Here is a 13,504-nt window from a genome sequence, read left to right on the forward strand (position 1 = left end):
TGGTTTGTTAGAATTTTCTCATCTGTTGATTTGCAAAGGTTTGCGGCCTTGAAAATTTGCTAAAAAGTGCAGGTAAATGAAAGTACTTGACAAATTGATTTTGTGGAAATGCGCAGGGTAGGAAATGTTCCACTGAGCTTAAAATGTGCCTTCATCCTAATTGTTCTTGGGTATAGAGTTGTTCTTGTATAGAACCCACTTGGCTCTTTGAAAAGCAGATTTCCTAATCAGAGAAATTCCTTTTTGTTGGTAGTAGTTTTATTTTCCTTACACTTTGCCTTTATTGCCAGTAACTTGAGGCTTCAATTGCTTCGAGCAGCCAGCTTGATTTCATGTTAACAACTAGGGCCCTTCTCATCATCATCATCATCATCAGCCTGATTATACCCACTGCAGGGCGAAGGCCTCTCCCATATTTCTCCACTTAACCCGGTTCTGTGCTAGCTGCATCCACTTGACCCCTGCGAACTTCTTAATCTCATCCGCCCACCTAACTTTCTGCCGCCCCCTGCTACGCTTTCCTTCCCTTGGAATCCAGTTTGTTACCCTCAGCGACCATCGGTTATCCTCTCTTCGCACTACATGTCCTGCCCATGTCCATTTCTTCTTCTTAATTTCCACTAGAATGTCCACTAGTGGAAATTAAGAGAAGTTAGCACTGTCTAGTTAGCACCAAAACTCTTCAATACTATCAGTTGCAAAACTTCCCATAGGGCCCATGTATCAAAAAACAGCTGCTCTGATTGGTCAGAATTCGGGTGTATACTAATAGTAGCGACGCCTGCGGCCATTAAAGGAAACTGCGTCTAAGTTGCAAAATTTCAGATCGTTGATAAATGCGTAACCACCTCGAAAATAAAATTAGTTGAAGACTTGCAGTAGCAAAACTTCTTATAGATAACAGCTGTAGAGCTGTTGAGGATGGAAAAGAAAGAAGAAAAAAAGTAATTTCTAAAAGACAGTGCCAACAATTGCGAAAAGCTTCTGCTGACCACTTCTAGATGACGTGACAGTTCATAGCCACCCGAAAAATGCATACAAAAACTAGTCACTTTTTGAAGCGAGTGAAGCGGAGTTTCTCAGCTGGTGTGATTCAAAAGCTCTAGTTAGCATAGCAGTTGCAATGGCAGGCAGGAGTATCAGGTGTGAGGCCCATGACAGAAAGTTTGTCCACTAGGAACTAAGTCAGTGGTCAGTTCACCTCATTGCCACAGGGCCTCAGTTTAGCTGCAACTGGCACTTTTTTTTTTATAAGGATGACCACACTAGGCGTCTGGAAAGTCATTTCATCATCATCAGCCTGAATATACCCACTGCAGGGCGAAGGCCTCTCCCATATTTCTCCACTTAGCCCGGTTCTGTGCTAGCTGCATCCACTTGACCCCTGCGAACTTCTTAATCTCATCCACCCACCTAACTTTCTGCTGCCCCCTGCTACGCTTTCCTTCCCTTGGAATCTAGTTTGTTACCCTCAGCGACCATCGGTTATCCTCTCTTCGCACTACATGTCCTGCCCATGTCCATTTCTTCTTCTTAATTTCTACTAGAATGTCGGTAAGTTGAGTTATTTCTCTGACCCACTCTGCACGCTTTCTATCTCTTAATGTTACCCCTACCATTTTTCGTTCCATAGCCCTCTGGGTTGTCCTCAACTTAAGTAGAACTCTCTTGGTTAGCCTCCACGTTTCAGCCCCATAGGTAAGTACAGGCAAGATGCAACTGTTGTATACTTTCCTCTTGAGCGATACCGGTAAGCTGCTGGTCATAATCTGCGAGTACTTGCCAAATGCGCTCCATCCCAATCTTATTCTTCTTGTTATTTCCTTTTCATGGTCCGGATCTGCGGTTATTACCTGTCCTAAGTAGACGTATTCGCCTACTATTTCCAGTATTTTGCTACCTAATGAAAACTGCTGTTCCTTCCCGAGGCTGTTGAACATTACCTTAGTCTTCTGCATATTGATTTTCAAGCCTACCTTTCTACTTTTCCTGTCTAGGTCATCAATCATTATTTGCAGTTTATCCCCCGAATTGCTTAGCAAGGCAATGTCATCAGCAAATCGCAGATTACTGAGGTATTCTCCATCTACCCTTATCCCTAACTGCTCCCATTCCAAGTCTCTGAATACTTCTTCTAAACAAGCTGTGAATAGTACTGGGGAGATTGTGTCTCCTTGCCTAACACCTTTCTTTATGGGAATTTTGTTACTTGCTTTATGCAGAACTATGGTTGCTGTGCAGCCACTATATATATCTTCCAGCACTTTCACGTACGGCTCGTCTACCCCCTGATTTCGCAATGCCTGCATCACCGCCGAGGTTTCAACTGAGTCAAATGCTTTTTCGTAATCAATTAATGCTATGTATAAGGGCTGGTTATATTCCGAGCATTTTTCTATCACCTGATTGATGGTATGGATATGATCGATAGCAGAGTACCGTTTCCGAAACCCTGCTTGATCCTTTGCTTGATTGCAGTCTAAGGTTATCCTGATTCTATTAACGATTACCTTAGTAAATACCTTATAAGTAACAGACAGTAAGCTGATTGGTCTGTATTTTTTAAGGTCCTTAGAGTCCCCTTTCTTATGAATGAGGATAATGTTTGCATTCTTCCATGGTTCCGGTACCGTCGATGACACCAGGCACTGCGTATACAGGGTGGCCAGTTTTTCTAGCACGATATCCCCCCTGTCCTTCAGCAAATCTGTAGTTATCTGATCCTCTCCAACTGATTTCCCCCTTTTCATAGTTTCTAGTGCTTTCTTGACCTCCTCCTTCGTCACTGGTGGAACGTCTGACTGTTTTTCCCTACCGCCAATCTCATTACGGTCCCGACTACTTTGGCTACTGTAGAGATCTGTATAGAACTCCTCGGCTACTTTGACTATCTTTTCCATATTGGTGATGACGTTGCCCGCCTTGTCCCTTATCGCATACATCTGGTTTTTGCCTATGCCCAATTTCTTCTTTACCGCTTTAAGGCTTCCCCCGTTCTTTACAGCATGCTCAATTTTCTTCATGTTATACTTCCTTATATCGGCCACCTTGCGCTTATTGATTAGCTTTGATATCTCGGCCAATTCGATCTGGTCTGCTGGATTGGAAGCTTTCATACTCTGGCGTTTCTTAATCAAATCTTTCGTCTCCTTAGACAGCTTACCGGTATCCTCTCTAACTATCCTACCGCCTACTTCTACCGCACACTCAGTGATGATATCTCTGAAATTATTGTTCCTTGCCTCTACGGTAATGTCACAATCCTCAGTTAGAGCTGAATACCTATTCTGTAGCGAGATCCTGAACTCTTCTGCCCTCCCCCTAACCGCTAATTCGTTGATGGGTTTCTTTCTTACTAATCTGTTGCGTTCCTTCTTCAGATTTAGGCTAATTCGGGACCTCACCATCCTGTGGTCACTGCATCGCACTTTCCCGATTACCTCTACATCTTGCATAATGGGGGGGGTTGAACACATTATGAAGTCGATTTCATTTTTAGTTGCTCCGTTAGGACTTTTCCATGTCCATTTCCGGTTGTTCCATTTGTTGAAGAAGGTATTCATGATTCGTAAGTTATTGCGCTCTGCAAACTCAACTAGTAACTCCCCCCTGCTATTCCTAGAACCAATGCCATAGTCACCTACTGCCTTGTCTCCTGCCTGTTTTTTCCCTACCTTGGCATTGAAGTCGCCCATTAGTACAGTATACTGCGTCTTTACTTTTCGCATTGCCGATTCTACATATTCATAGAAGCTTTCAACTGCCTGGTCATCATAACTACATGTAGGTGCATAGGCCTGTACAACCTTCAGTTTATACCACTTACTAAGCCTAGTTACGATGCCTGCAGCCCTCTCATTAGTACTATAGAGTTCATCTATATTACCCGCTATATACTTATTAACAAGGAAACCTAGTTGTCGCCTCTCTGGTAAACCTCGATAACACAGTGCATGCCCATCCTTCAGGATGGTATATGCCTCATTCGGCCTCCTAGCCTCGCTAAGCCCTATGACATCCCATTTAATGCCTCTAGTTCCTCTAACAGCACTGCTAAACTAGCTTCACTAGCTGGGGTTCTAGCATTAAACGTTGCCAGGGTCAGTTTCCAATGGCGGCCTGTCCAGCGGAGCCAGGCTTTCTTAGCACCCCCTGCTGCGTCACAGGTCTGACCGCCGCCGTGTTCAGTTGTTCCACAGCCGCTGGTGACTGAGGGCCGGGGTTTTATGGAGCTTATGATAGGAGGTTGCGGCCAATTACTGCACCAGAGTGGCCAGCTCCTGTTCTGGTGAGGGAGTGCGTTGCCGGAGGTGTTCACCGGCATCAGGTCGCACCCCAAACCTGTGTATGCAATTCCATCGACACGCAGATTTTTTTTTTTTCATCCGGTGGAGAATTTCGCGGCACCGAGATTTGAGCCCCGGTCCTCTTGCATGCTAGGCGGATGTTCTACCGCTACGCCACCGCTGCACCCTCGTTTCATTTCAAGGAAAAAGCAGGTTTTGTAGGTTAAATAGTTAGTACAGTCATATTTACAAAGTTTCTCTTATATCAGCACTCATCACTGGGGCTATCACCCTCTACACTGTGGTGAATGTTTTTGGCCTAGCACATGATTGTGGTGGTACTGGTGCATGCAGGCTCCAACAAGGTGTGCCGGACTATAGTGGGTGCCCATGATGGTCCATTGTTCTCCATCTGTGCCATGAAGGATGGCACGATCGTCACAGGCGGTGCCAAGGACCGCAAGGTGGTCCAGTGGGACTCCAATCTCATGAGGACCGGTCAGGAGGCAAAGGTGAGCGTCCCGTCTACTGAATCAGCTTCAAGCTGAAATCCTGCCGTATGCATGACACACAGAGTGCTACGAACGTTTTGCGCCTCTCTTCTTGTTTTCCTTTTTTTTTTCTGTTTTTGTCCACTACACACACATTTTACACCGCGTCTTTGGTTTTCTTGTATGGGCGAGCCTACGCTTTTGATGTCGCCATTACTTCGACACTCTTCCCATCTGCACACCTACTGCAGTGGCTCACTAGCCTTGATGGTCAATTTTCGATACCAAGGTTGCATGTTCAGATCTGGCCGGGGCGGTTCCGGTGGAGGCAAAATACAAAAGGCTTGTGTACTGTATGATTTGAGTGTACTTCAAAGAACCATCAGTCTAAATTAAATTTAATCCACGGTATTCAGCACTCCCCGTTGTTCATGTTTCGCTTTGGCACATGAAATCCCACATACCACGCACCAGTTTTCACATCTGTGTCGAGTTCTTACCTTTGTCACCTGTGATGTCCTAGTATTGAACTAATATCAGTAGACTTACTTTTAGGCAAATTTTGAGGAGATAACAGCATCGGTGTAATTTGTGTGCTAGCTACGGGTTTGTTGTTTTGTTTTTCTTTCTTTTTTTTTTTTTTTTGTCGGTAAATTATCGTTTTTTTTTTATCTTGCATAGGTTAGAGGGTGAGTGCATTTTGCACCGACATGTCTTTTAGTCCACCGGTGGCAACGCATAGCACATAGCACGGTCACAATACCAAGATCTCCCATTTTTGACCAGCATGTAGGCAGGAGTAAATGTGACCTGTCTTTTCTGCACCAGCAAGAGAACTTCCGTGCTAGCAATTGCATCCTATAGAGCGAGAATAGATGAGTAACGTTTCACCCACTGCATTGTCAAAAGGTTGTGCCTGGCCTAAGTCTCTTTGCTCCCCATCATCCGCAGCTTCCGGACATGGCTGGTGGCATCCGAACCCTGGCCCAGGGCAAAGGCAGCTTGCTCCTTATTGGGACCACAAGGAACTCCATCCTCCAGGGAACGTTCAGCCTCAACTTCTCCACTGTCGTGCAGGTGCGTTGACATGGTGGGCTCTCGTCAGGAGGAATATTGCTGCGCACGGTGAAAGCTGTCATCCGTTAACTGTGCACAGTTTGTTCATTGGATTGTAACAGGCCGCTGGCATGCTTTTGACTGATCAGTGGCATGCTACTGACAGGCTGCCTGCAGCTTTTCAGCACGGTTCTGATTGTTAACAGTGTGCAGTGTCTAGTGAGCAAAAGGATTTTTTGCAGGCTGCTGCTTTTAAGAGCTTGTTGAAACTCCCTCCTGTAAATATAAGCTGTTAGCGGGCTTTTAACGCTTTTCCGGCTGATTGGGAACATATTGTTGAAAGGCTGACACTATAGTAGGCTTTTGCTGTTCGAAAGCCACTGCTTGGCTGTCGGCAAGCTTTTAGCAGCTTTTTGATAGACCAATGACACTCAGCTGACAGCTGTGCAGCTAGCCTTTAATGTGCTTATGTCAGGTTAGCTGGTACTGGAAGGTACCTGTAGTGGCTGGAGAACAGCCATAGTTCTGCATAAAGAAAGTAATAAAATTCCAATTACGAAAGATCTTAGGCAAGGAGACATCATCTCCCGAGTACTTTTAGAGCTTGCTTAGAGGACATGTTTAGAGACATTGAATGGGAACAGTTAGGGATCAGGGTGGATGGAGAATATCTTGGTAATCTGCGATTTGCTGATGACATTCTGATGCTAGGTAACTCAGGGCATGAATTGCAGAGAATGATAAATGATCTAGACAGGAATAGCAGAACGGTATGCTTGCAAATCATTATGCAGAAGACTAAGGTAAATACTGAAGAGCCTCGGGAAGGAACAGCAGTTTAAAAGTAGGTAGCGAAGCGCTGGGAATGGTAGGCGAATATGTGTACTTAGGACAGGTATTAATCGCAGATCCGGACCACGAAAGGAAAATAACAAGGAGAATAAGACTCGGATGGAGTGCATTTGGAAAGTACTCGCACATTATGGCTAGCAGCTTACTGGTATTGCTCTTAAGTTGAGGACGATGCAGAGGGCTATGGAATGAAAAATGGTAGGTTTAACATTAAAAGATAGGAAGCGGGCAGAGTGGGTCAGAGAAATAACTCAAGTTAGTGACATCCTGACTGAAATTAAGAAGAAGAAATGGGCATGGGCAGGACATGTAGTGCGAAGAGAGGGTAACTGATGGTTGCTTAGGGTAACAAATTGCATTCCAAAGGAAGGAAAGCATAGGCAGAAAGTTAGGTGGGCGGATGAGGTTAAGAAGTTTGCAGGGGTCATGTGGATATGTGGGAGAGGCCTTCGCCCTGCAGTGGGTATAGTTTGGCTGATGAAATGATGATGGCTGGTTAGCATGCTTTGACATCATGTGGCAGTAGATAATGCTTTTCAACCTGTTGCTTCCCGTGCACTCCTGCTATGTAAGCTGTGCGGTCTCTGATGGTGGTGGCGTGCAGGGCCACACAGAGGAAATCTGGGCGCTTGCGGTGCATCCGACGCAGAACCAGTTTGTGACTGGCGGCTACGACTGTCAGGTGCACCTCTGGGACACCCTTTCCCATTCAGTCGTCTGGAGCCGTGACCTGGGCGTGAGTGTGTCATTGACTTTTCGCTTTTTACCACAACAGCAGTTGGAGGCATGTTTCCAGACTGTGTGGCTTTGTCGGCATTTGCGGTTGACCGCTTACAACCCTTTGAAGTTCCATACTTTGCGCTCTGTACCTTCGAATCTTCTGCTGAGGCACTGTAGTAAACTTGCAAGTGTTTACCATCATACAGTGGGCGCCATTTTGTTTTAAAGCGAGAACCTTTTTAGGCTCGTGGTGATATTTCTGTCCATTCGCTGGACATATTCGCCGGTTGGAACCATTCTCGGGGAGTGTCCGCTGGGAAAAAAAAAAAGAAGAGAGAGAGAAAAAAAAGATATTTTGTCTTCACCAGGAATCACATCACTATTCCTCCAATTTCCAGCCGAGCAAATAACCGCTACTTCACGCTGGGCTTGTGAGAAATCGATCGGAATTCTCCTCATCTAGCATGAGGATGATACTTGTAGCGTTAACAATGACACTGCATTTAGTGATGATGCTAATGATGGTAGTAGTGATGACTGTGTTGGTCTGTTTAGTTGATAATGATGACAGTAGCACTAGGGATGATGATGGTTGGGATGACAGTGATGATGCAGTTAATGAAAACAGTCCTGTAAAGCGGCTTTCACATTTCTACACTTCAACAGGCTCAAGCGCATTCTTGTAATTTTTTGCGTCACAAAAGATAGATCTAGCAAAAGCTAGGTAGAAGCTTTAGCCTAGCTGTGCCACTTTTGCATGAGCTGTGGTGTGGAATGTTATCTGCGAATTAAGGCACTAGGTTGATGGGGCCGGTCTCTCACCTCTTCAGGACATGGGGTCGGGAGTGGTTCTCAGCGATGAGTGTAGTGTAGTGTCAGTAACCTTTTTCTCACTGCCGTTATCTTGGTCAGCAAAAATCAACAGAAAGTCAACACACAGAGGGCTTTCTTCTTTCCAACAGTGTGCGTTTTCACTAGCTCGACATTATGGGTGTCTATTTAAGATCCCTCTGCATCCAGTGTTCGTATGCATCTCTAAAGTGGGCCTCTCTATGTGTCCCTGCATTGTGCAGAGAGGGAGACCCACAGCAAGGTTCGAGCACCGAGCCAAAAGGTGGTCCGGTCTGCTCTTGCCATGCATATGCGCCCTTGCTCCAAAGAAATCAGTGACACTCACAGCACACGCAGTTATTCATAGACAGTTACGGTACAAGAACACGCGCTGTACCACACTCCTAGGCTGCTTGTACCATGCGTCCACCGCAGCCCGAAAGCGGACCACAGCAGCTGCGCGCCTCGACAAGGATTGGCACACGAAGGCTTTGACGATGGAAAAACTGTGCGCCGAGTCATTCAGCAGTGGAGGCCACGTGGCGGGTCTCGCCAGACACTCGTAGGTCCCCAAGGGCAAGAAGCTCTCGGCTCAATGACGGTAGGGACCAGCCCGGCAAGGCGCGCGAATGTCCATTAGCACAGGCCTTTAGGACAGTGCAAAGTGGTTGCTCACATTCCTTGCCACTGCGGCTGGCTCCCGTGACACAAACTCATCTCCTCCACCTCCAAACTCCATCATTGCCCCGTGTGGCCGCAAATTTGCTCTCAAGGATGCAACCTCGTGCCTACGTCATGTTAACAATGCCCAATGAGAGGCCCTCGCCACAAAACCCCGCAACCTTAAGAACAGGCTGATTGCGCTGGTTTTTCAATATTCAATAGCTGTTTTTAATGAAGCTAGTTGTGGCCGTGTGGCCTCTAGAGAAATGAGCGGAGTTGTGAGAAAGTATATTTCATAGGTGAGAAAACTCCTCCTGATTTAGCGATCAAACCTCAGTTTTGAGGATGAGCAGTTGAGTGTTCTAACCACTGAGTCTGCACGGCTGGGTTGTTGTAAGTGCCATGATTGATAAAATTGTTCGTGTTCCATCATGGTTACTTGGAGCAGCAATTGATAGGGCATTTTTCACTTAACAGAGCACCAGTTGATGGAAAAAATTAGCATGGCTTTAACCTAGTGATAGAGCGAAAGCTGTGATTGTTGCAGCAAATTTTTCTGCGGTCACCTGGATTTAATGTGCCGCCGTCACAACGTTCGAGCAAACCCTCTGTTCTAGCAATTCGCTGTTGTCGTTCGCCTCTACCAACTACTGAGTTATCTGTCTCCTTCTCCTTCTTCTTCATCTTTTTCTTTCTTCTTCTTTCCTCCTCCAACTCCTGGCTCAGCTCTCGGCCTGTACCACGTGACAGTTGCTAGGCAACATTCATGTGGCACGGTGCCAGGCCGACGGCTTGAAACCTAGCGCAGTGTAGCTTGCACGCACTTTGAGGTGTTAAACCCCACATATGCTATATTGCTGTAGCTAGCATACCAGTACTTATAATTTACACTCATGTTAGAATTATTTAAACCTTTTTCTGGTCCACTCTGTGTGCAGGAGCAGGCACAGGCTGCCTGCTTCTCCCCAGATGGCAGCGTGCTGGTCCTGACCACACGGACAGGGCGGTGGAGTGTCATCGACTCATCAACGCGGCAGCTCTATTCGATGCACACGGACGGCACCGAGCCCATCGACGCTGTGGCGTTCTCACCTAGTAAGTCCGTTTTCATGCCTGTGAACACCTGAAACTTGACCGTCGGAGGAAAAGCTTGGCAGTAAAAGTACTGAGTTAAAGTACGCCAGAACAACCAGCCTAAGTTCATTGACCGTGTACGTTTGAACTATATATAACATGAAGAATTGCACCATTTGGGACGTGGGCTGCGTAGCGCAAATCAGCGGGGACCTTCAGAGTGATATTTGCATCATCAAAATGAACGGAATCCTTGCGCTGAGTTTATGTTCATGCAAGCTTGTTTACAGCTGAGATTCGCATGTGGCCTTGTAACCCCAGCTCACTACTCACGATTAATACAGCAGGGCAGGTGGCCACGATGTCGACCATTTATGGGCTGTGCGTGCCCACAGACTGCTCCCTATGTGTACAATGCGACTAGCAGTCGAGGGATCAATGACCTGCAGGACGTGTATAGTGCCCGAGGTTTTGGTTGCAGCTCATGCATTCCTGCCATCCGTACTGGGGCACAAAAGCTTCTCTCATCATCTGAAATTCTGCTCATTGGGCACTTTGTACTCCAGATTGGGGAATTTCACGTATTCGTGTCATCCTGAAGTTTATATTTACCGTGTTCTTATTACAGGTATTCCGTTGTACTATGAATGCCCATGGTACAGAAACGTAGTCTTGGGGTTGCCAAGGCATTGGAAGAGGGGTAATCTTAGGAGATCAGTAGGTAGACTTGGCTTGCACTGGTAAACTGCAGTTGGAATGCCTTGAGTGAACCCCTTGTCCTCTGCTGGTGACATTTATCTTGTTACCGAGGAGCTTGACATGCTGTGCGCCTTCACTGCAGATGGTCAGCTGCTTGCCCTTGGCTCGCGAGACAGCTTCATCTATGTGTACCAGGTCAGCGAGGAAGGCCGCAAGTACAATCGCATCAGCCGGTGTTCGGTGAGTCGCCATTCATTAATCGATTTGCGCCACCCGCTTGCATGTTCTCTGTGCCTTTTGCAGTGGGGCTGCTGTCTTTTGCTCTGCTTGCCGCTTTGCTCTTGTGAATACTAGCACCTTGTGTTCTTAATGTTCTTAAAGAGGGCCTTTTGAGTGGAACTTATCACGACTTGGTGGTGCAGCATTTTATTTGCTCGATTAACCCGATGGGGCCTGTTTTGAGCTTGTTGGTTGGCATTAGGGGAATGGGTGGGGGAGAACTGGGAAACTGGATAAAGGTGAATGTATGTTAAGGAATTTGCTTTAACTAGTTAACCCTGTTCACAAGTGCCGGTGATTGTTAATAGCTTCGGCTGTCTCGGCGGTGCGTTGACTATGTTTCAGGGTAGAATTCTTTATTTTGCGAGCATTTGCAGTTGCTGTGGCTTAGCCCGCAGTAGCAAACTATTTTGTTCTCTTAATTTTGCTAGTACGACCCTTTCGAGCTTTTTTAAGTGGTTTTAGAAGGTCTTGCCTGTGTATAAATGTGAGGATAAAAAAAAAAGATTGGAGGTTACTATGCTGCAATAAGCAGTGTGGCAAACTAATCAAACTAAACTACACATACGCAAAGCTGAAATTGAGCTTTTGGCAGCAGCATTAAGCACTGAATATGCCACAAATGAACGTCACAAATAAATGGTACAGCATGAAAGTTTATGCAAGTAGTAACTGTGCCATCAGTGAGGCACTTTTACATGGTGATTCTAGGGCCTAACAGGGTTCTTAGCCCTGTTGCTGTTAAGATGCGTTTCTTTTGACGACTATGTTTTTATGGATACGTGGCATTGCCGACCGAAACTGGCATGAATGTTTCTCTTAAATGACATTTGGTGCAAAATTTTGTTTACTGCTATGTTTGATTACTTCATTTTCTAGCTGTGTTTAAAATAAAGATTCATCATCTGCTGCAGTTAAACCAAAATGCGCAGTTTTGCTCAGTGGTAACAATATTGACGCAAATTTTGCAGTTTTTGGTAAAAGTGTTATTGGGGGATGGTTTGTCACCTTGGATCATTCATCGTTTCAGTTGGTAACTTTTCTTACGCACCCTTTTTATCGGCCTCGTTTTCTAATTTTTCTCCACTAGTCATGTAACTGTTTCTTACTTATTTTTTTATTTGTTGCAAGTTAACTAAACTTTGACTGCTGGCAAACCCCAAGACCCTTCCAGATGGAGGCTAAATTATGTAGGTAGCAAACTGTCCCCCTTTCGAGACGGTACATTACATGTCAAATGGGTCCGAAGACATGAAAAAGAGCCTTTCTTTCTTTTTTTAACCTCAGTGAACTGCTCAGCTACTGTTACTACTGAACTTGACACTTGGTCAGATATTGCCTCCATGAGGAGTTCAAGTGTAAAGTAGTCAACTGCCTGCTTTGATGGCTCTGTAGCTTCGGCATTGGGCTAGTGACCCCAAGGTCATGACATCGATTCAAAAACGCTCGTGTGCTTTGTAGTGGGAGTGCACGTTAAAGGTCTCCTGGAAGCGTGAATTAATCCAGAGCCTTTTACTATGGCATCTGTGATTGCCCTTGTTTCCCTCCTAAGACATTAAAACCTTGCATACCAAAGCCAGACTAGCCAGCAGTCTAATGTAGGAGATGCATTTGTTCCTGTCTTGATCGGCGATGCCACGTCTCTTGAGCCTGTATTGCGAGGTGGCATGGTTGGCCTCTCCGTTCACCTGCTGCTGTCTCTCTCTTCTTTCCCTTCTGCTCCCACTTCTCCGCCGGTCCTCTGTCTCCCCTTCTTCGACATGCGAACCGCAATGTCGCGTATTCGTTGCCCCCCACCGCGGGGTGTCACGTGATGCCCTCATCGAGCATAGAAGCCTCCTCCTCCACGAGACCAGGAGGCATCGCGACGGGCCCCCACCTCCCTTTGGGTATGCTCAGCACGCTAGAGGATTAAAAAAATAATAATAATAAAGGAAGGAGACCTCCTGTAACAAGTTGCTACTGCACCATCTCCATCCTCTTTCTTGCCTCGACCTTTGCAGTCATCCTTTTTTTTTTCCTTCATTTTATCTCACTGCATTTGTTTTGCGTTCTGCATCTATGCTTGCCTTTGCATCATGCCTTGAAGAGATGTGTACTGGAGTCATTTGTAAGTACCTGCCCTAGAAGTTGTGTTGATGCTTCTGCTGCTGTTGGCTAGGAATTGTACTATCATGCAAAATTCCTCCCACTTTCTTAGCCAAGTTTCTAGCCACGCGTTCACCGTTACTGGTGAGAGACCAATCTGGGAGCCAAGGCTCAGATTGTCACCAGACACTTACTGCTACTCTGTGTAGAGGCAATCTGACAAACCTGGCTTGATTATTTATTATTTTTGGTCCTCGCCCATTCTTTTTCCTAAGTAAATAAATGCTCATTCAGTTAATTACTGTAAAGTGTAATAGTTAGGACACCATTCTAAGAATAGTAGGTTTTATTATTAGGGGGCATTCAAATTTTTAAGGTTTTGTTGACTTATTCTTGACCCTGGCACTTCTTGAGGTACCCAATCACAGTTACTTTGGGACATGTTTTAATTTCAGTCTGCGAAAC

The 13,504-nt window shown here is 45.8% G+C and overlaps 1 protein-coding gene across 8 annotated transcripts in view; it reads left to right on the forward strand.

Annotated features, from left to right (window-relative positions):
• LOC146176904 (echinoderm microtubule-associated protein-like 2) overlaps positions 1-13,504 on the forward strand; it is a 202,612-nt gene that overhangs the window by 174,126 nt on the left and 14,982 nt on the right. For all 8 annotated transcript variants that reach the window (XM_084583024.1, XM_084583018.1, XM_084583017.1 and 5 more), the window contains 5 exons: positions 4,641-4,798; positions 5,729-5,854; positions 7,290-7,421; positions 9,838-9,994; positions 10,815-10,912. In XM_084583024.1, the coding sequence (XP_084439150.1) occupies positions 4,641-4,798; positions 5,729-5,854; positions 7,290-7,421; positions 9,838-9,994; positions 10,815-10,912 (671 nt within the window). The remainder of the gene's footprint in view (positions 1-4,640; positions 4,799-5,728; positions 5,855-7,289; positions 7,422-9,837; positions 9,995-10,814; positions 10,913-13,504) is intronic.

The sequence above is a fragment of the Amblyomma maculatum genome, chromosome 10 (assembly GCF_055883805.1).
Source record: "Amblyomma maculatum isolate TAMU_Amacu chromosome 10, ASM5588380v1, whole genome shotgun sequence".
Taxonomy (NCBI): Eukaryota; Metazoa; Arthropoda; class Arachnida; order Ixodida; family Ixodidae; genus Amblyomma; species Amblyomma maculatum.